This window comes from Tupaia chinensis, unplaced genomic scaffold (assembly GCF_000334495.1).
Source record: "Tupaia chinensis unplaced genomic scaffold, TupChi_1.0 Scaffold000569_1, whole genome shotgun sequence".
In the NCBI taxonomy this organism is placed as follows: domain Eukaryota; kingdom Metazoa; phylum Chordata; class Mammalia; order Scandentia; family Tupaiidae; genus Tupaia; species Tupaia belangeri.
Genome location: NW_006160083.1, coordinates 2,898,560 through 2,920,540, shown reverse-complemented (window position 1 = coordinate 2,920,540; position 21,981 = coordinate 2,898,560). Strand labels below are relative to the sequence as shown.

At 41.4% G+C, this 21,981-nt stretch overlaps 1 protein-coding gene across 25 annotated transcripts in view; it reads right to left on the bottom strand.

The window, feature by feature from the left end:
- Positions 1–12,787: 12,787 nt before the first annotated feature.
- The window catches only part of CADPS (calcium dependent secretion activator), a 423,537-nt gene continuing 414,343 nt past the window's right edge, over positions 12,788–21,981 (bottom strand). For all 25 annotated transcript variants that reach the window (XM_027775523.1, XM_027775527.1, XM_027775526.1 and 22 more), the window contains 2 exons: positions 17,407–17,511; positions 12,788–14,018 (listed from right to left, as the gene is read on the bottom strand). In XM_027775523.1, the coding sequence (XP_027631324.1) occupies positions 13,839–14,018; positions 17,407–17,511 (285 nt within the window). In that variant the 3' untranslated portion in view covers positions 12,788–13,838. The remainder of the gene's footprint in view (positions 14,019–17,406; positions 17,512–21,981) is intronic.

The following is a 21,981-nucleotide window of genomic DNA, read 5'->3' as shown; positions in this document are numbered from 1 at the left end:
TGATGATGCTTAGGGGAAGAATGTAAATTAAGTTACAAAAAAAAAAGTTTCAGAAAAAAAAAAATCCATTCGATGACCGCAGTAAGATACATAGCCCCAGCTAGGTGCTACTTTATGGGATGCCTAAAGTTAGACTTGTGTTCACGGAAATGTATATATCAGCTGTGTTTGCTATGAAAATATTTAGATTAATTAAGATCTTTAGTAATTCCATAAAATAAGGGGGGGAAACAGTATAGAAAGTAAACACAGATACCAGAGACAGTGTGGGAGGAGAGTGAGAGATGGCAGAGGGTGAGAGATAGGGAATCAAGGATGGGGGGAAATAAAGCAAAACATACAGGAAACAAGAAATGGAAAATTATTTGTTGACAATAACATGTATGTTGATGTGCTTGATTGAGACAATATACAGTGTACTCTGGATGGAAAATCTCATTTTGTATGCTGTAATGATGTACAGGGAATGCACATAAATAAATAAATTTAAATAAATAAAAAAGAATACAGAAGAGGAACAGCCAACAAAATAATAATAATAAAAACAATGAAATACTCATGCCTGAGTGATTAAAGAGAAGAGAAATGTATTTGGCTCACCATTTAGAGGCCCAAGGTTCAGAGGTCACGTCTGGGGAGGGTTTTCCTGTCGGTGGGATCCTGAGACCATGAAGGGAGAGCGTGATACCACGAGAGAACAGAAGTATGTGTCTCTCTGCTTATCCACCCATGTATATGTATACCTCCTGGTCTAATTCCCTCTTTTTATAAACCCACCAGGAGGCAATCAGAGTGGCCTCGCTCTAAGGGCTTAATCGCTCCTATAGGTCCCCCCTTTCAACACCATGAAGGTATTATATTTTCTCTTAATACCTTCACAACCAAATATCGACACGTCAATTCTTTGGAGACACAAACCATAGCAGTAGGGATATCAAGTCTGCTTTCCCGGCTGTCTGTGGTCTCTCCCTAGAGGCTAGAGCTGTCACTGGCTTCTTACTGAGTGGCCTGGCCCTACCCAGCTTGGTAATTATTAGCTATGGTTGTTATTGCTGTATCAACAATGTAACCTATAAAGCCTGCGGACCAGTTCTCCTCATCTTCGGATGAAGTCAACAAAACTTGGTGGATATGAATGATGAGTCTAAGAACGTGGAGTTGGAACCAGCAAATGGCATAATAGTTCTATCACTGGACTCCCACATAGTTGACCATAGTTCAAGTCCTGGACCTGGCAGCTTAAAATTCATGGTGTGTTTTTGTGTGTGTGGGTGTGTGTGCCCAAAATCTCAAAAGGAAAATGGAGGAGGACGGACTGTGGTGTGGCCATCCCTTTGGAGGGTGATTTTTCGTTTACTGTCTCTGTCTGTCCAGAGAGTGCGTATGCCCTATAACAAAAATCTCTCTTAGAAAGGAAACAAAAAAGAACATGGAGTTCAGTTGGATGGCCCAGTGGCAACTCAGAGCTAGCTGGCTGAGACCTGCTCTTAGCCATCATCTTGTCCTGTCCCAACGCACAAAAAAGTGACCTATTTTATTCTCACACAGGAAGCTAGACTATCCTTCATCAAATTCTTTTGGTCTGTCTTCCTTGCAATAAAGTAGAAGTGTGTAGCTTATGCAGTTTGTGTAGAAAAGGAAAGGACACTGTCCTCGTTTTACAGGTAAGGAAATAAAGACAAGAGTCAACAGATATGGCGAAAACTGAGGTGGGGAAGAGAAAGATGAAGAACTCCGGCAGAGGCTCTCAGCAGTTCTGTGAGTACTCGTGTGCGTGTGACGGCACTGTGGCACTGAAGTGGTTTCGGGAGCCTGCGGACACCTCCGAATAATGCTTTAAATGAGTAAGATCAATTCTGAGGATTCCGAAGGATACCAATCATATTGATAGTTATTAAAATCTTTTGAAAATGTAATATAGTGATATATGTGCTCCATTAACATAAAGATTTACAAATGTATTTATCCTAACAGAAACTTTGACTGACATCTCCCCAATTCCCATACTCCCCAGCTCCTGGTAAGCACTATTCTACTTCTGCTTTGAGTTCAACAGTTTTAGATTCCACATACAAATGATATTACACAGTATCTGTCTTTGTTTTTTTCTTTTGTAGAGGTTTTTGCCTTAGAGAATGTGCACTTGCCAGAGAGAGAGAGACAGAGACAGAGAGATGAAAAGTGAGAAATCACCACCTCCCCCCAGGGAGAGGGCCATGCTGCAATCCCTTCTCCTTCATTCTCCTCCCAGGATCTTGGGCATGCACGCACATACACCTGGTGTGAGTTTCAAGCCATTGGGTCTGGGACTTGAACCACTGTTGGCCATGTGGGAGTCTAGCAACATAACCACTACGCCATGTGCTGGCCCCACAGTATTTGTCTTTCCATGCCTGGTTTATTTCATTGAACATAATGTCTTCTAGGTCCTTCCTTTGTCGCAAGTGACAGAATTTTCTTGTTTTTAAAGACTAAATAGTATTCCTCATGGCAGATATATTTATATATATATATATATATCACAATTTGTCCTTTGTGTGTCATTGGACACTAAGGTTCATTCCTTAACCTTGGTTATTAGGAATAATTCTGCAGTTACACAGAAGTGAAAATATCTCTTTAGAATGCTTGTCTTTAATGCCTTAAATGAGACCTAGTGTCAAGCCTAATAACTAAGGTAATTTAGAAGCACTAATGACTGTTGAGATACAAAAACCATAATGTGATATGAAAATATCTGTGGTTGGTTTTAATGTCTTTTTTAATGTTGGAGGATGTGTGAGCTTGCCAGAGAGACTGTTATACCACAATCCCTTCTCCATTTCTACATTCTGTCAGGATTGTAGGCACATACACATACACGCCTGGTGTGTATTTCCAGCTTCTGGGCCAGGATTCAAATTGTGGTCAGCCATGAAAGATTTGCTCTCTTGACCACCAGGCTATGGGTTAGGCCCCGCTAAAACCTGTGAATTCTATTGGTGACAAAGTCACAAACACTATACATGCTACTGTAGTTTGCTGCCTCCTACCAGCCCCCACTCAGTTCATGGACCTCCTGAGTTCTAACCAAACACTCCACGTTGAAAACCTTTCCTAGGTAAGAAGACTTGACTGGGGTTAGAGGACAAACGTACCCTCCATTGTCCTGCACCTGCTATGAGCTTACTTTCCATTCAGCACCTACTATTGTGCTGTCTTTTTTGTTTGTTTTTAGAGGTTTTTGCTATAGGTTACATGCACTCACCAGAGAGACAGAGAGATAGAAAACAAGAAATCCCCCCCTAGGGGTAATGGCCACACTGCAATCCCTTCTTCTCCATTCTCCTTTCAGGATCTTGGGCACGCATGCACATGCGCCTGGCGTGAGTTTAAGCCACCGGGTCCGGGACTTGAACCATGGTCGACTACATGGGAGTTCAGCGACATAGCCATTATGCTAACTGCTGGTCCCTATTGTGCTGTACTTCAATTCTATGTATGTGGGTTTTTTTTTTTTTTGTCCAGATAATGGCTCTATTGGGATCCTTTAAAAATGTATATCGATTTAAACGACACTATTTTTAAATGTTTTCAGTTTGAATAGGTAGAAAAGGGACATGGTTAAAATAATAAAACACGAGGACCAGCAGGTGGCATAGCGGTGAAGGCACTGGACTTCTACATGGCCGACTGAGACTCGGGGGCTTGAAAGTCATGTCAGGCGCGTATGCATGCATGTCCAAAATTCTGGGAGGAGAATGAAGGCGAAGGGATTGTGGCATGGTCATCTCCTATGGAGGGTGATTTCTCACTTTCCCCCACTGTCTCTGTCTCTCTCTGGCAAGCACATGTGCCCTATGGAAAAGAACCTTAAAATAATAATAATAATACAACAACATAAAATGGCACACACTGAAAGGAATCTCATTTCCATCAAAAGTCTGCTGTCCTTTTGGGTCCTTCCCTCGAGTTAAAGTCCTGAGCTAGCGCGTGTGGTTGGTCAAGGGCAGGGAGGGTGGACTTCCTTCACTCTTCAGTTTCCATGGATTTGGATTCTGGGAAGTCAACATGACAAGTATTCATTTAACCTCTTGGCAAAATAAACCCACAGACATAAATACATTTTCTTTTACACAAATGGAAGAATTCTTTAAATCTTGGTCTGCTCCTTATTATTATTATTTTAAAATTGACAATATATCTCGAATGTCTTTCATGACCAGCATATTCAAATCTACTTTGTTTTTTCCTTGGTTCCATCGTATTCCATTGTATTGGAGACTAGAATTTATTTCACTAGTCTTGAGAGACTTCCAGGTCTAGCCTGGTGAAGCAATGTTGCTGGGGGAAGAAATGCTGATTCTGTCTTGCTGCCCTCAGTCTGCACAGCCACCACCTCTGCCCTGGCTTCCCGGCCAGCAATGTTGCTGCCCTGTCCACACCATCACTGGCGCTTACCCCATCATGGAAACTGAGCCTGACTTCCCACTGCTGCTCTTGCATTTATTTGTGAGAGCTTTCTGTGATGACCAGAGTCTACTCTGCCTGTCTGCCTTGCTTGCTTGAAGTGCTGGAGAATTGATCTTTGACCTTCACCCCCTCCCCACAGCTGCTCTGAACCATTTTTTTGGGGTACAGGGCCAGCTCCACAGCCTGGTGGTAAAGGCAGCCAGATCCCACATGGCTAACCTGCAGTTTGAGTCCTGGACCCAGTGGTTTGAGAAACACGGCGAGCATGTGTGCATGCATACCTGAAATCCCAACAGGATGGAGAAAGTATCGCAGCATTCTGCATGGGGAATGCTTTCTCTTCTTCCCTCTATGTCTCTCTCTGTCCCCTGGCAAAAATTAAAAGGAAAAGAAGGGGGATGTAAATACTCCAGTTCTCTCACTCTTCAAGAGGGATAACTCTGAGGACCAGCAGATGGCATATGGTTATGTCACTGGACCCCCATGTAGTTGACCGTGGTTTGAGTCCCAGCCCCGGTGGCTTAATACTCATTCCAGGCATGAGTACGTGTGTGCCCAAAATCTGGAGAGGAGAATGAAGGAGAAGGAACTGTGGTGTGGCCCCCTGGGGGGTGATTTCTCGCTTTGTCTCTCTCTCTCTCTCTGGCTCTCCAGCAAGTGCAGCACCCCATAGCATACATTTCTCTCTTAAAAAAATAAAAAATAAAAGAGGGATAATTCTGAATTATGTGTTCTACTCTGGCTCTCAGTTTCTCCAGGATACTCGAACTACAGTTAATCACAGAGGTTGCCTTCCTTTCCCACATCTCCCTTCCCCATTCCTCTATTAGTGTTTCCTGGATCACAGTTTTTTCAAAAGAGAGATATTTTTACTCACCAGAGAGACAGACAGAGAGATGCATCCACATCCCACTTTCAGAGATCTTAAAAGTGAAGAAAAAAAGTGTTCTCTTACAACCAAGGAAACATGACCTGAGAACTGATTAGACTGAAAGTTAGAGAAGAAATAGATCAGAGATGGTTTTATTTGCTATCAGTAGAGAGAAATTCATTTCCTTGATCTGGGGATTATTATGTACCTAATCTATCCAGAATCCACTTGCCAAATACATTCCAGTGTCAATATTCTCTATATGCTCTGGAATTGTTGGTCTATACGCTGTTTATTTTTAAAGAATAATTTATTTAATTTTAGTATTATTAATATTATTTAATTTGCTATAGGGCACAAGTGCTCACCAGAGAGAGAGAGAGAGAGAAAGTGAGAAAGCAAGCTACCAGATCTGGGACTCGAACTGCAGTCAGCCATATGGAAGTCCAGTGCCTTAACTACCATGCCACTTATGGGCTCATGGTCTATACTCCTTTTTTTTTTTTCTTTCAGTTTGTTCATTTCTTCTGAAAGAGAGAGGTGCACCCCCAACAGGGTCCTTACTCTGATCTCCGCCCAGCCTCAGTAGTCTGGCATGCATAAGGATACCCCGGGATGTGAACTGGGGGCCTTCCCATGTGTTTCCGGCATAGCGGAGCATTACGTTACCACTGTACCAACAACTGGCCCCCACAATTGAACTCACTGAACCAAAAGACACTGCAGAGAAATGTATGATGCTCAAAGTCCTGTTCCAGGAGGTGTTCGACGAGACTGAGTCAAGGGCACAGTTCAGGGGCCACATTTACAGCACTATAATGACATCAGCATTTGAAACCCAGCCATATCTTCCATATAGACTGTACATCTCCTTGCACCAAATGCCACCAGGATTTGGCTTATGTTGCCTTTGATTATCTTTTAAATATATTCCCAAATTTTCAACACCGTCTTTGAAATGTGTGCCATCCTTCATCACATGTTTCCTGCTTTAAGAGAAGCCTTGTTTATTCTTTGCAATTGTATTCACCACCCAGGAAACAAGCCAACTTGTTTCTGACGGACAGAGGGAAATATGCCAATTTAACCATGTTTACAATTGCTTTTTGCCATCCCACTATCAATTCATAAGAAGTAAAAAAAATTATTTGTGTACTTTGGGCTTAATGTTGCCTTTACATTCTTTTTAGGAGTTGTATGTATTAATTATAATCATTTTATCGCTTGCTTAGCTGGTGGCTGTGATTAATTTGTTGCTCAGTGTTTTTCTTTGACCTTCAACGTACTGTTGTCAGGGTAGGGAACTCTGCTGGCAGACTGCACCATCGCCGGCCCTTTTCCCGTGTTTTTCTTAGTTACAACAAATGCAGCTTTACCATTTTTTGATGAAATGCATGGTTTCGAAAGCAGAAAAAGGCATGATTTTAGTATTTAGATAAAAAAACATATAACGTTAAATAAAAAATGAATATTGGTTTTTAAAAAGCTGTTTACTGAGAACTGCAGAATTGTGCAGAATTTGATTTTATTTCAGATCTGTTCATCATGAGTCTAATGGAAACGGGCCACAAAGAACACACTTATTTTGAATTTTAAGATGTAAACAAGTAAACTTATTAAGTGTTGTGCTTAAGCAATAATGACACAACTCTTGCTATTTGGTCAATTTCCTAAAATTCTTTTTAAAAATTATTTATTTATTTATTTTAAAGAATTATTCATTTTATTCATTCATTTTATTTTAACTTGACCACACACACACACACACACACACACACAGAGAGAGAGAGAGAGAGAGAGAGAGAGAGAGAGAGAAAGAAAGAAAGAAAGAAAGCCACCAGGTCCAGGACTCGAACCGTGGTTGGCCATGTGGGAGTGTCTAGCGCCTTAACCACCATGCCACCTGCTGGTTCCAATTTCCTAAAATTCTTACAGAGATCCCAATTTATGACTATTTATGTTGGAAAACCAGGTCACATTGGTGGTTAGGTAGAGGGCTTTTATAGCACCATCATGATTCTCCATTTACTGCTGTAGTTCTTTCTTAATAGACAGAAAACATCGCAATAGATACATTATAGTTTGTGCTTGCCTGGTCACATCATGTTCAGATGTGCCTCTCTGACATTTACCCACTCAATTCAACAAACATTTATTGAGTGCCTACTATAACCCAGGCACCAGACTGGCATCACAAATGGATACACAGTCCCTGACCTCAAATATTTGGCAGTCTAGCAGGGAGACAGACATGTAACAGATAACTAATACAGCGTGGTTAGACTGCGATTGGATTTGGGGTGTTTCAGAAATTCTTGAGTCACACATTTTCCAACAGTCTCTTGGGTCACTTCCCCAGATGGCTCATTTCCTCCGGTATGTTTTAATCCATCCCAGTTTCATCCAGGGTTTTCAGTTTACCTTACTTTGCTCCCATTTCTTTTTTAACCAGGAAATTTCCAAAGTAATCATCCCCATCCAAAAAGTAATGCAGAGGATCTATATGACACAGACACACATGTGCTCCTATACTGAGAAAGAAAAAATACGATTTGCCAAATAGTAACCTGAAGGTGCTCTCATTTGTCATATATCTGTATCTAATCTTTGTATTTTGAATATATTGACACCGCACCCAATCTGAATGCCTTTGGAAGAACAAGTGCCCATCTGTTAGTGATGGCTACTTTGGGGGGATGGATTGGGAGGAGAAGCTTGAATTTTTTTTGCTTCATATAATGCTGTTCTATTTGATTATTTTTTAAAAATTATTTTATTTAACTTTACTTATTTATTTTAATTTGACCAAAGAGGGACAGAGCAAGAGAAAAAGAGAGAGGGAAAATGGGAAAGTAAGCTGCCAGGTCTGGGACTCGAACCATGGTCGGCCATGTGGGAGTCCAGTGCCCTTAACCAACATGCCACTTGCTGGCCCACTCTATTTGATTCTTTTTTTTAACTTAAAAAATTAAGTGCCATGAAAGAATGAAAAATATTGGTTAGTTCTCAACGAGGCACATCAACAAACCAAGACTAAACTAAATGTCCTCCTTTGACACCTTAATGTACTCTTCCCATCATAATCTCTCCCCACCCTCTGCATAAACCTTTCCATGAAGCAGGCTGTCCTGGCACCTGACCATGTTCACTGATGTCTAAGTCAGCACGTGTTTGGTAGGTGTTTTCTGTGTATGCTGGGAATCCATCGCAGAAGAAAACGGATTCCTGTCTCTCTGCAGCTTCAGCTAAAAAGCACATCCTGGCCGCCCTCTGCTTGCGTCCACAGCCCTCCCGTCTTCTGCTGCGCTTTAAGGCACGCCTCCCCCAGGAAGCTGTTCTCTCCGTTTCCCTCTTCTGAACCTTGGAGTATTTTTTGAGTCTTTTGAGGATTCATACCACTAAGATGGAAGGTTCTAAGATCATAGCAACCAGATCATCTCCATCTAATACTTCCGGTCTTCATTTACGAACAATTTGTCACCTATTCATTGAGGGCCTGGGGACAGAGCAGAGAAGCTGGTGCAGCCCACGCCACCTTGATGTGAAGGACAATGATTGGAAACATGTAATGATGCAAATAACCATGCCTGAGTAGTGTGAGGATCACTGTCAAAGTAGAGGGTTGAGAAAGGATGCTAAGGTAATGGATACCGTGCTGCGGGGGCTTGGGAAGACTTCCTTGAGGAAGTCAAATCTTTTTTTCTTTTAAGAGAAGTTTTTGCTACAGGGTGTACTCGCCAGAAAGACAGAGAGAGACAGAGAAACAGAAAGTGAGAAATCACCCTCCAGTGGGGATGACCATGCCACAATCCCTTCTCCTCCATTCTCTTCTCAGGATCTTGGGCACGCATGCACACGCACCTGCCATGAGTTTTAAGCCACCGGGTCCAGGACTCGAACCGTGGTCGACTACAATGGAGTCCAGTGACATAGCCCTTATGCCAACCGCTGGTCCTGGAAGTCATATCTAACTGGCAATTGAAAGGTGAGATGAGGTAGTTTGGGGAGGGACCAAAGTGGGAAGAACTGGGGTGCACTGCAGGAAGTGAAAAGCGATAGTGTAGATGCAGCTAAAGACTAAGAGGAGTAGGGTTAACAGAGGAGGCTGGAGAGGGAGACAAAGGTAGGATGATGCATGGCCTTGTACAACTTAAGAAGTTTGGGCATCATTCTAAGAAAAATGGACAGGAGGGTGGCAGTTGAAAGCTTTTAATTTGAGAAGGGACAAGATCACACTAGTTCCACTGGCTGATGAGAGAGAATGGATTACAGACCCTCTGGGTATTTTGAGCACAATGCCTGATTGATATGTGCTCAACCATTTATGGACTGATCATTAATAAAGTGAATGCTGGGGCCAGCTCCTCGGCTGTGGTTAAGGCAGCCAGATCTCACATGGCCGACCCTGTGATTTGAGTCCTGGACCCAGTGGCTTGCAAAACACTCTGGATGTGTGTGTGTGTGCACATGGGTGTGTCAGTGTGTGTGTGTCCAAAATCCCAACTGTGAGGAGAGATAGAGAAGGGATTATGGCAGGACCATTTCCAACTGGGAGTACTTGCTTCCCCTCCCTGTCTCTCTCTCTCTCTCTCTCTCTCAGAAGCTCATGTGCCCTCTGATAAAATTAAAAAAATAAAAATTAAGTGAATGTTCTTCCAGAGAGTTAGCATTTTCCTTGACATCTCTTCTCCATCTGGCTTTTTCTCCTATGGCCTCTTCTTTAGCAGCCTGCAAACAGCTCAAGAATTTTCCCCTTAGAGAGGAGGTAAGGGCCAGCAAGTGGTATGATAGTTAAGGTGCTGGACTCCCACATGGTCAACTGTGGTTTGAGTCCTGGACCTGGTGGCTTCCTTTCCCACTTTCTCTCTCTGTCTCTTTCTGGTCAAGTGTAAAATAAAATAAAATAAAATAAAATAAAGACATAAAATAATTCTTAAAAAAATAAAAGAAAGGGGTAAAGAGTTAAACATGTACTTTACAAAGGAGGCTATCCAGATGACCAATGTATATGTTAAAAGAAAAGCAACACAATTTCTGTAATCAGTGAACTACAATTATAAACTGTCACACAACTTACCAGAATCGTAAAAATCTGAAGACTGACAACACCTATCATTGTCTAGAGCGCATAGCAACACGGACTTCGATATGCTGCAGGTAAGAGTATAGCTTTGCTCACCTGTGGTGAAAAAATAGCAGAATCTTCTGAAAATGAACATAGGTTTACCTGATGACCCAGTAATTTACCAAAAGATACGTACAAAAAATTTATGGCAGCATTATTCACAATAACCCCAAATGGTAAACACCTTTTTTTTCTTTTGAGAGGTTTCTGCTATAGGGCACATGCGCTCGCCAGAAAGACAGAGAGAGACAGAGAGACAGAAAGCGAGAAATCACCCCCCCAAGGGGGATGGCCACACTGCAATCCCTTCTCCTCCATTCTCCTCTTGGGATCTTGGACATGCATGCACACGCGCCCGGTGTGAGGTTAAGCTACTGGGTCCGGGACTCGAACTGCAGTCGACTACATGGGAGTCCAGCGACATAGTCATTATGTCAACTGCTGATCCAGGTAAATACCTTTTAACATGGATAAATCAATTGTGGTATATTCATGTACTGAGTTACTATACGGACCGAGCTTTATAGCCACACCAACAATATAATGTGGAGTGAAAGAAACCAGATGTGAAAGAGTATGTACTTACAGAAAGTTTAACACAGACAAATTCAATTTATGCTATTAGAAGTTAGGATGGTGGTTAGCATAGGTGAGTAAGGAAGGGACAGAGCCTGGGGAGGGATATGGGCAATGGATACACTGGGAATGTCCAGAATCTTCTGTTTCTTGACCTGCTAGTTGTTCCAGGAGTGTGTTTACTTAGTGATAAACCACTGAATGGTACACTTAGGATTTGTGCATTTTTCTGTACATAAATTTTAATCAAAAAAAATTAAAAGAATGAAAAAGAAAAGAATGCTTTGGAAATGACAGCTGTTTTTGTTTTGCTTTTGTATGAAGGGAACCTGAGGCTTAAAGGTGGTCAGTGCTTTCTCTCTGAGCTTCTCTGATGTCATTTCCTTCTCTACCCCTCTTCTAAGGTTGCCACAAGGGGGAATGCAATTTCACAGGATCTTCAGTGCTAGGTGGTGGTGAAATCTCCTTTGAAAGACTCTTTCCTGACCTGGGTTTGGGAGACAATCTCTTCTGGCTTGCTTCTTTTTACCCCTGTTGGATTGCGCCATTTGGTTCAGTATTGAACCCACTCGGCTTTCCTTCAGGGATTCTGAACAGTTTTTCCTTCGTTCCAGCTCTCACATGCTTGGCAGGTATTTCCTCTTTGCTTTGCACACTTTAGAATAGTTTAACTGTTGCAAGAAACGTGCTTACACTTTACGACTCAAAATACAATGAAAGTATATTTACAAAAACCAACCAACCAACCTGACTTTGCCCCCTGACTTAACTATGTACCACTGGACAAAGTTTTGTCATGCCCAATGATACACGCCCACCTTTTGTATTACCCGTTTTATGCTAGTATTTTTGGACTAACGCATGTGCATGGGGTTGTGTAACCATGGGGCAAGTTAGCTTAACCTTTTCACCTTAATTTCCTCATTCATAAGGAGATAATAACAAGTCTCTGCTCATGGTTGTTGTGAGATTTCAACAAGGTAATATATACAGAATGCTTGGCATACAGTAGTTGCTCAATAAGTGGGAATTCTTGTAAACCCACCAAGGGTAAAAAGCAGCGCTGGCTGGTAACTGCAGATCTCAAGGACTAAGCAGAAGGAGACGTGTTGTCTAGAGAGGTTATTTTGTACAGAACAACTAGTGATGGTTCTACCTGGTCCGACTGGAAAAGTAACCATTTTCCTAAAATCTCAGTTGGTCCCAAGGAAAGGCGAGCCTGGTTTAGGGACAGATAGAAGGCTGCGTACGAATGGTTGGTATTTTTCAAACCTAGGTGATTACATTGCAGACAGGGACTGTGGACTGAGAAGAATACTCCATATCTTAGAGAATGTTGTAAAATGCTTGAACAAATATATAAGAATCATATATAATTGGCACACGCTTTGTTTGAATGCAAACACTGCTGTTAAAGTGGTGCTTAAAAACAGTTTGTTGGCCTTCTCTTCGCACAGGAGAAACATTTCTCTCGTTTACACTACTCACTTGCTTAGCAAACCCTTATTTATCCTATAATGCAAGCGTAATCTGCCCAACATGTCCAAATGCCCACAGATTCTGAATTAGTGAGTCTGAATTAATGTAATTTTAGGCAGTCTTTCATGGAGAACTATAAGCATGTGAAAACGACCCACTCCAACTTTTTCAAGAACACTCTAAGAAAATTACCTCTTCCCTCCCTTCTTCCCTGGTTCTTCCTGTTTCTGGTGTTTTAGTTCTGGTTTGCAAAGAAGAGAGAGGAAGACAGACTCAGACGCATATTCTTAGGACATTTGAGTAGTTATTTATTGAGAAGCCACAGTTTTCCACACTTTTATAACTGTAGGCTTTATATAAGGCAAAAGCAAGATGGATCCACTACTTTACACGGAAAGAAATAGCTCTGCAGCAGACCCCAGGGTCGTGCAGTTACAGATCAAAATGCAATGTACATGACAGATATAAAAAACGGTGTGGAACAAAATAATTTAAAGTATGGTTACAATCTACTGAAGGAAATATCCATATCTTATTATAAACACATTTATAGTCTAGAGTTGTAATTTAAGTATTCAGTTGTTTGTTTTTTACAGACACAGTTATTGAAACATAAAAGCAAAATGTGACATTTAATAGGATAAACTTTGACAGAGGACAGTTGCTCTCAACTGTGCTTGATGTTACATCATGACAGGATGGCCTCCTTGCCATGGCAACTAAGAATATCAGCCCACAGGTGTGTAGCCGTCTTTTTATTGGCTAACTACAGGGAGAAACTAAAGGATGAATTAACAAGGACATCGGGGGTCCAGTTTTTAGTTTTAGGGGAACAGAAAATCCAAAGTTGGTTGTTGGAACCTTGCCTTTTTTTTTTTTTTAAAAAAAAAGCAGATCTATGTGTCTTAATTAATTTATGTAAGTACTCATTTAAATAACTGGCATCCACATACGTGAAACAAAGACGTGAAAGTACTGGGTGTACTCGTCCTCACATCCACTTACCATCAATGCATACACAGTACATGAATGAAGCATCGTTACTCTTTGCTGAGAACAGGGACACGCCTAGCAAGTTGACTATGTATTCTCCATGAGCAGTAAAGAATGGTGCTCCATATTGCTTGTAAACAGATAGACATGGAAACCAGGAAATCAGTGGATTCAGAGGTCATTTGCTAATCTTGGTACCACGTAGCTAAAATGGCAATTGTATTGGTAAACATCTCATGGGCATGGTAGTTGACAGAAAATTCCCTAATGGGGTTAACTAACAGACTAAGGACATGCATTGATTACAGGACTCTGTCCCAATGGACACTGGGACCAGATGGTCTAATCATCTTCTTCATCTTCCTCATCGCTGTCCTTCATGCTGATTCCCTGAAGGCCCCCACCTTCGCTCACTGACGCTGTGGCTTCCTCCACAGTGAGACGGTTCCGGATGGTTTCATAGGTCTTGCTGTTTAGGGTGGAGTCCAGGACCCCTTGCAATCGGAAATCTCTATAGGTTTTCTAAGGAAGGAAAAGATGCAGTGATAAGGGAGATCTCATTTCTATGCTGGAGTGGGAGAGGATGCAAAGTAAGCGTAGGTGTGAGACCACTGACCCCAGGGTAAGTCACCCTTTGTGCATTGTCAATTGCAAAGCCACGGTGCTCAGATTTCACTTGTACTGAAAGCTGAGATTCGATGAATGACAGAAAATGGGAAATTGTGACAGGATAAACTGTATTAGATGAGACAAAGCAAAGAACATAAGCTTGTGTTTATTCAGCTCCATAAAGGGAAATGTTCCATAATTGTTTTGGATTCCTTTATTTATTTATTTTTTTGGTCTGGTTCTTTCTCTTAGGTTAGTATAATATCATATGATAGACAGTGTAAGGGGCTATAACATTATAAATAATGGATCAAGTGACGAAAGTATTTTGTGATTTCTGTTGCAGTCTGGTCTTTCATATTTTTGAGTCTTGGAACTACACGTGACATATCCCTCTGTCTCACTCACAGACAGACATATGTATGTTGGTATATGAAACCTATTACGGGCAGAAACAATGATGGGAAAGATGGAGCGCTAATGCCTCATCAATATGTTGCAGGCATGTGACTCATTTCTTGTCTCCTTGGGAAAGAACTGTATCTATTCTGTTCACAACTTCATGGTCTCAGGGAAGAAATTTGGCTCCTTTTCAAACACAATGGTTTGATATTACTGTACCACAAGTTCTTTCTTTGTTCCTTCAGGCAATTTCTCTCGGATTTCCTTAGGTATCCCAAGGACTGTTTTTCTAGAAATTCCTTAATGTTAATTGAACATGACCGGAAGCATCTGGCTGTTGTCTACTTGTTTTTTTTTTTTTTTTTTTTTTTGAAAGGTCTTTTTCTAACTACAACTCTTCTTATCACACTGCATCTCATTTCAGCTACTGATTCTGCTGTTTGTTTCTCCTATTGATATGGAAAAATTGCTGGAGGGGCAAGAGAAGGAATATTAATTACTTTGACACCATGCTCATTATTTCTATTTTCAATAGTCCATCTAATGTAGTCGTAGTGTCAACAATCACGATGTCAACCCTTCCTGAAGGTCCTATGTGGTAGTGACTACAGACTTTTTTAGTGAATGTAGTTCAGTTTAGTAAAGTCCAATAGTAGAAGATTCTAGATTGGGTGATCACATGTCCCTTTGCCAGTTTATGCTTGCTATCCTGACATGATGATTCACAGTGACTTCTTTCCCTCTTAAAAGTATCCAGCTTTAGACACTAAATTATAGTCATCCTAATTTGAGGATCGAGCTGCAAGGCTCTTCCAGGAGGAGGAGGAGAAAGCTAGGTAGGATCCTCAACTGTGTCTTCACCTCCATGGGGAAGGGTGGAAAGCTGAGTAAACAGCAGGCATGGTGAAGACCGGATAGCCAGATAATTAATGTGCAGTTTTGTACTTTTAAATCAGTTGCTCTGCTGCTACTTAGAATGAACAGAATTATTGTCAGAACAGGGAGGGAACGAGAAAGGTTAAAAAGTGCTTGAGCGTTCTCCTCTTTATTCCAATTCCAGAGCAGTGTGTGCTTCAAATGCATTGTAAATGCTATGGCCAGGGACCACGTTGAGTCATTTCTGAATCCCCCATCTGGTAATAGACAAGCAGGGGCTCACCTAATATTTATCCAATGTTGGATGAGTAAATAAGTGCTTGCTGAATAATGAACGAATGGATGAATAAACAAAGTGGCTGTTGAGGCAGGAAAGAAAGCCAATTATCCTTGGAAATTTGCCCTGGAGAGGGAGACCTCTGGGTAATGTACTTGCTAAAGCAGTGGCGAATTCTGCCTCAGACCGCTGTGTCATGGCACTAACTAAGCTGGGCCCACTTTTGGCAAAAGCGAAAGGGTTCCTTTAGCAGTAACATTTCTGTGTCCCTTCTCTGTGGTTCAGTCTGTATGTTTTTTCCTTGTTTTTGTTTGTTTGTTTATTTATTTTTCTTTATTGGCAGAGGGCTAAGATGAAACCTCCTCTTTGACTTATTTTTTCTTCTTCATATAATATTGCTAATTCCTAACATAGATCTGGAAATATTAGTGCGGGGAAAATAATCTTAAAATATTAAAGTGATATCTTCTTTTCACATCTATCCAGTGAGGGTCAAACAGAAAATTTCTCCCAAGGTGTATTTATACATAGAACATAGAGTTCTGTGTATAAATGCTAGTGAGCCTGCCTGAAGGCAAATGCTAGTGAGCCTGCCTGAAGAAACTAAAGTAAAAAAATATATAAAAATTAGGCTGAGTCCATAGTCCAAGTGCATATGTTTTTTTTTTTTTTCGTGAGAGCTGCAATATGCTGCTGTCTGTAACCTTTCCTGGGCGGAGGCTTTGTGAGATCAAATGCAGATGATAATAATTCTCCTTAATTACACACAATGGAACAGTAATTGGTTTTAAGTCAGCACAGGGGTAGAGGGGCGCCCTCAGTGAAACAGTGTTAATCCAAAAGAGACTTAGAAATGGGGTGGGGGTGGGGAGTGTGGTGACTGGGGAGGGGAGGATGAGAGAGACTTTTGGCAAACTGTTAAGAAATAGAAATTTTGTTACGTGTATTGCTAAAATATTTTAAAGGCTATTTGGTGATTTGAATGAGATTTTTTTTTTTTTGCATATGAATGTTTTAAAACCCTCGCTATGGCGAAGCATTAAATGGAAAATGAAATGATCAAAAACGTATTTACCCCCTTCTGTGATCTTATTATTTCATGTAAACCACTGAGATTTCACGCTGAAATAATTATCATTAGTCCAAGGCGCACACGCAAGAATAGGGAAGAAAGCGACTTTCAGGGTATGTTATCCCACCTTTGTGATCCTGTACATTTGATTGTATACACGCATTGTAAGAGAAACTACTTCAATTAACTAGGAGAACAATATTGATTTGCATTCTGATAATGATCACAGGACATATTTAGAAATTGCTAGAGGTAAATATTTCTATTAAATTAATTATGGCCAAATCTTGTTTAATTAAACCATACATCAAATTGGTAACTGATGAGATTAGCATAATGGCACCCCAAAAGGCAGCCTTTGAAAGTCTAATGCAAAAGGTACTCTGCCTGTGTAGTATTTTTGCATGGCAAATACATGAAGTATTTTTCTTATCTGCATAAGGATGTCAAGTTCCTTTTTATTAAATTTTCCTTTGAGGTCTGAGTAATAAATTCACCATGCATCATAAGAGATTTCATACGTTTTTCCTGTATGAGATACTATTTTAAATACCATCCTGTTTCATATGTAAACTAATATTCTCTGTGGTAAGGAAGTTCTTCAGCTTGCCAACAAAATGTATTTCAGTAAGCTAGTTGTGAAGAAGAAAATAATGATTTTTTTTTTCCTTTACCTTTACCATCCTAATTAGTGTTTTCAACTGATAAATGTGAAGCTGTAAGTCCATCCGGTCCGTCAACCAGGTGCAGATCACATTCATGGAGCTGTTGTACCATTGCTGAAAAAAGAGACAAAAGTTCTCCAGCCAACACATTATGGAGCATTTACAAGGCAGGGAGGGAACAGGCCACGTGTATGCATCCTGTACTGTTCCGGGAAGAAACAAAAACGGTGAGAGAGAATTTGAGAGCACAGAGATCCTGAACTTCCATTCACACCAGATCACAAGACACCGGATCGGTCTAACAGGGAACTCTGAGTTGAACACAGCGCTCTTCCACTGTAGACGTTTCATATAGAGTCAGTTCATAAAGACCATCATTCACTCTTCCCACTCTCTCTTTCATTGATTCATTTCACTCCGGTGAGATTCAAGACACTGCTTATTTCTTAATGCTATTGTGTCTGGTGCCCACAGAGAGGGGGGCTTGTCCACTGATTTAATCGATGTGCCTCACCACTTACCTCTTGAAAACTCCAGATCTCGTCTGCTAATAACAATTCTGGGGACCGTGCTGAAAGTCTAAGGAATTTAGGGGGGACTGTACCTTCATTTACCCAGATGGGTGTTCCTGATAAAGACAATAAAAGGATTTCTCTTTGAGGGCCAAGCTGTACCCTGGGCAGCTCGTGTGCCCCTTATATTAGCTGTGCAATCTGTTTTAATCTTAACACCAAAAAATTATGGAAGATGAGAGAAAAAAAAAAAAAAAACATCTACAAATGAGCTCATTTCAAGCTGTTGAAATCATACTTTCCCTTAAGGGGGTTAAATTTTGCTTCTTGTCTGTGAAAAATGCTTGAAGCTGTGTCACTTTAGACTGCCACCCCTGTGGTGCAGGAAGTCTCTGGTGCAGTATCATTTTGCAGTACTGCTCATATATTCATAAATCTCACTCGGAGACATATGAACAGTGTTATGAAGTGTCAGTATGAAAAAAAAAATCTAATCTTTTAAACTTCACCAGGTTTCATTACGCTCTGCAGCTTATACCAAACAATTTACAAATAAAATGAAAAGGTGTGGATGAACCTATATATTTATTTATAGGGCATCTATATGAACTATGCACAGAAAAGATGCAAAAAAAAAAGTGGTTAGAAAATTGAGGATGCACACTCTTATGCTAACCAACACACACACACACACACACACACACACACACACATGCACGCACACACATCACACACCAGTGGGGAACTAAAAAGCATAAATAAAAACATGTTTCCGATGGTAACTCCACCCTTTCTCACCTAAAGATCATCCAAAATCAGTTTATGCCTAACACTCACAGTTTTTCCGAAGCCTTGTTTCTGACTTAATTTCTTAAAAAAAAAAAAGAAAAAAAATTAATTTTGGTTTTTACTTGCAAGGTGGAACTGCCAAGTTTCACCTTGCAAGAAACGACACAGTCTCAGCCATGGCGTACGGAAGCCCTCTTTGCAATTTCTCATTTCTAGGCTCCTTCCTCATTGCAGCCAATCATGGCTCTCCTTGGAGCCCAGCAGCAACAGAGACCACACTACCCCATCAAGGCAGCACTGAAGCCTCGCAGCCAACTTCTGCTCTTTTAAAGATCATGGAGGCGAAACTGTCGGTTTTAGAAACCTTCTGTCCCTCCCCAGGGAGCAGGCGGGGTGGAGAGTGGGGGTGGGGGAGTTTTTTCCTTGTGATTTGCAGTTCATTCCATGGAGGGAGAGTGTTTGCTGGGGTCAACCTGCTTCAGGCACAGACAGGTTTTTCCCTCTAGGGATGAGAACATTTTACTGAAACTTTTTTTTTGGGGGGGGTAGTGGTTATTGGGGGGGTTTTTGGCACCTCTTGCTTTAGGATTCTGGAGCTTTTACTGCTGCTGCATCTGGGTTGATTCAGAAGGGGTCCAGTGACAGGAATGTCGCTCCATCACTGATGTTTCTGCAGCCCTACCTTACTCTAGGTAGATCTGAGAGTTCTCTTGTGCTCGCCCCAGGCCTCAAGTTCCATGTTCACTGAATGTGTCCGACATAAGATCTCTGGGGGTTCAAAAAAATCTACCTTGAGAGCCATAATCAACTTCATCTTGCCCTGGCCTCTTGGGGTTGGAAGATGGTCTTCAAGGAACCTCCTGGCCAAACCTGCAAACTCGTGCCTCATGATGGGTACATCTCAGGGACACAAAAGAGAAATGCAGCACGCTGGCTTCTAGGCAGAGGTGGCATTTTGCTTTGGCTGTGACAACAGGCAAACCGGCGCTGGCTTCTCTCAGTGCCAGCAAGTCTTGAGCAACATGTCTTTTTCTCTTTTCTGAGAGACGGTGCCACCTTTCAAGGGGGGGGAAAAACCCCACAAACCTCCTCCCCACCGCCCTTCCTTTTATGCAAGAAGTTCCCACTCTTGCAAATGGATTTTGGGTAGTATAAATAAATAAATAAAAAAGGTAAGCTCCCATCAACACTCTCGCTCTGCTGCTGAAAAGGTAGGGAGGTAAGAAATGAATTCAGACATGGATCAGCACATCACACGCAGATTCCCACCCCAGGAGAACAAGAAAGCCCTGGAACATCCATGCCTTTCCTCCTGGATCTCACATCTAGCAAGAGAAGTGTAAAAAATGTATGATGCCCCATTGGCTACACATTTAAAGAGGCAAAAGGGAGTCAGTCACTCTTTTCCAAACCTTATGCTCAGTAGATGAAATTGGAGGCACTTTTGGATACAGCAAAGCACAAACTTGGTTTTCCAGAAAGGCGCTTAAAGGCATTTGGATGTTGGAGAAAGCAGGGGGCACTACCTTCTAGAACTTTAAAATGCTAGAGGTGAAAGAGATCCTCCATGCTTTCCTTTGTAGAGCAGAAGACAAAGGCCCAGAGAGGTGAAGTGACCGGCCCAAGGTCACACAGTGGGTGAGTGCAAGGTGGTGCTTCACCAGGATAGATACTGGATTGAAAGAGCAGATCATCTATTCTCCCTCCTCCCTAAGAGGAGATAGCAGGATGCTGGTCACCAGAGCTGGTCTTGTGCCTCTCTTCCCAAGTACACAATGAAGGATCGCTTGTTGACAGCTAGAAATAGGCCACAGTGGGGACTTAGGCCATGAAAAATGGGAAATGCCACAAGCCAGGGCTTACTCTCCCCCAGCAAGCCCGTGGTTGAATGTGGATCAGCACAGTACTGGGAGTCTGGGTTGTTCCTGCTTTTCCTCGTGAGGCTCACGCTGCTTATTGATCAGGTTTGCTTCCTTTGAGATGAATGCTCACATAGCACGTTTGTTGTGATTCTTCAAAAGAGGAAAGTAATAAAACATTTTAAGTTTCCCTATTTTGTTTTATATTTGGCTCAGGTCTTTACAGAGCTCTCCTAACACCTGGGTACTACATGTTTGCTAAAATGCACTTTAATTCCATAGAAATAAGAATTGTAACTGTGGGCTGGTGCCATGTACTCAGTATTTAAGTATAATCACAGCCGTTTGGTTGCCTCTGTTTAATTTAGATATATTAATTTGCAATTTCTTTTAAAGCTATTTTAATAAGAAAAAAAAAAAAACACTAGAGAAATAAAATCCCTAGTAGTCTGAGCTCCTTTAGCATAAGCCTACTGAGGATAATTCTGTGAAGGATCTGAACTTGGAACCCAAAAGAATGATCATCACAGCTACAGTCTGCAGGATGATGAGGCGCTTAGAAAGTTGGGAACTTCTCCAGGAACTGAAACTGGGTCTGAAGCTCAGTTTAAAAGGAGCTGGAAAACTCATCTAAAACTTCACCATTTAGAGCCAGCCAGTGGTGTGGTGGTTAAGGAAGCTCCCATGTGGCCAACTGCATAGTTTGAATCCCGGACCCAGTGGCTTAAAAAACATGCTGTGAGTGTTTGCATGCATGCCCAAAAACTGGGAAGAGAAGGGATTTAGTCTGGTCATCCACGCTGGGGAGAGGTGCTCGCTCTCTTTTTTTCTTTCCCTGTCTCTGCTGAGGACATGCACACTATAGCAAATTTGAAACACAAGGAAGAAAAGAAGATAAAATTTTGCCATTTAATTGTTCTTTCATCCATGAGGTTAAGATACAAAGGCCCTAAAACATCCCTTGGTTTGTGATTTTGGGTAAATATATTCTCAGAGACTCAGCTTTCTGATCGGAAACATAGGGAATAATTAGCCTTTCATAGGCTTTTTTTCTTCTTTTTAAAATTATTTTATTTAATTTTATTCACCATCATCATCATCATTATTATTTTTTCAATTTGATGCAAGGTTGCGGGGGCGGCAAGAAAGCAAGTCACCAAGTCCAGGACTTGAACTGTGGTCGGCCCTGTGGGAGTCTGGCGCCTCAACCACTACATCACCTGCCAACCCCTGCTTTTTTTATTCCCTAATGAGTAAATGAAATAATGCTAGTAAAATGCGTATCTCAACACTTGGCATATAATAACACCTCAATAAATGCTAGCCACGACCATTATCGTCCTACTACCACTGCCACCACCATCACTGCAGCAGTCATCTGCATCATCTCTGTCTTCTTTTCTCTCTCTCTTTCAATCTAAGAG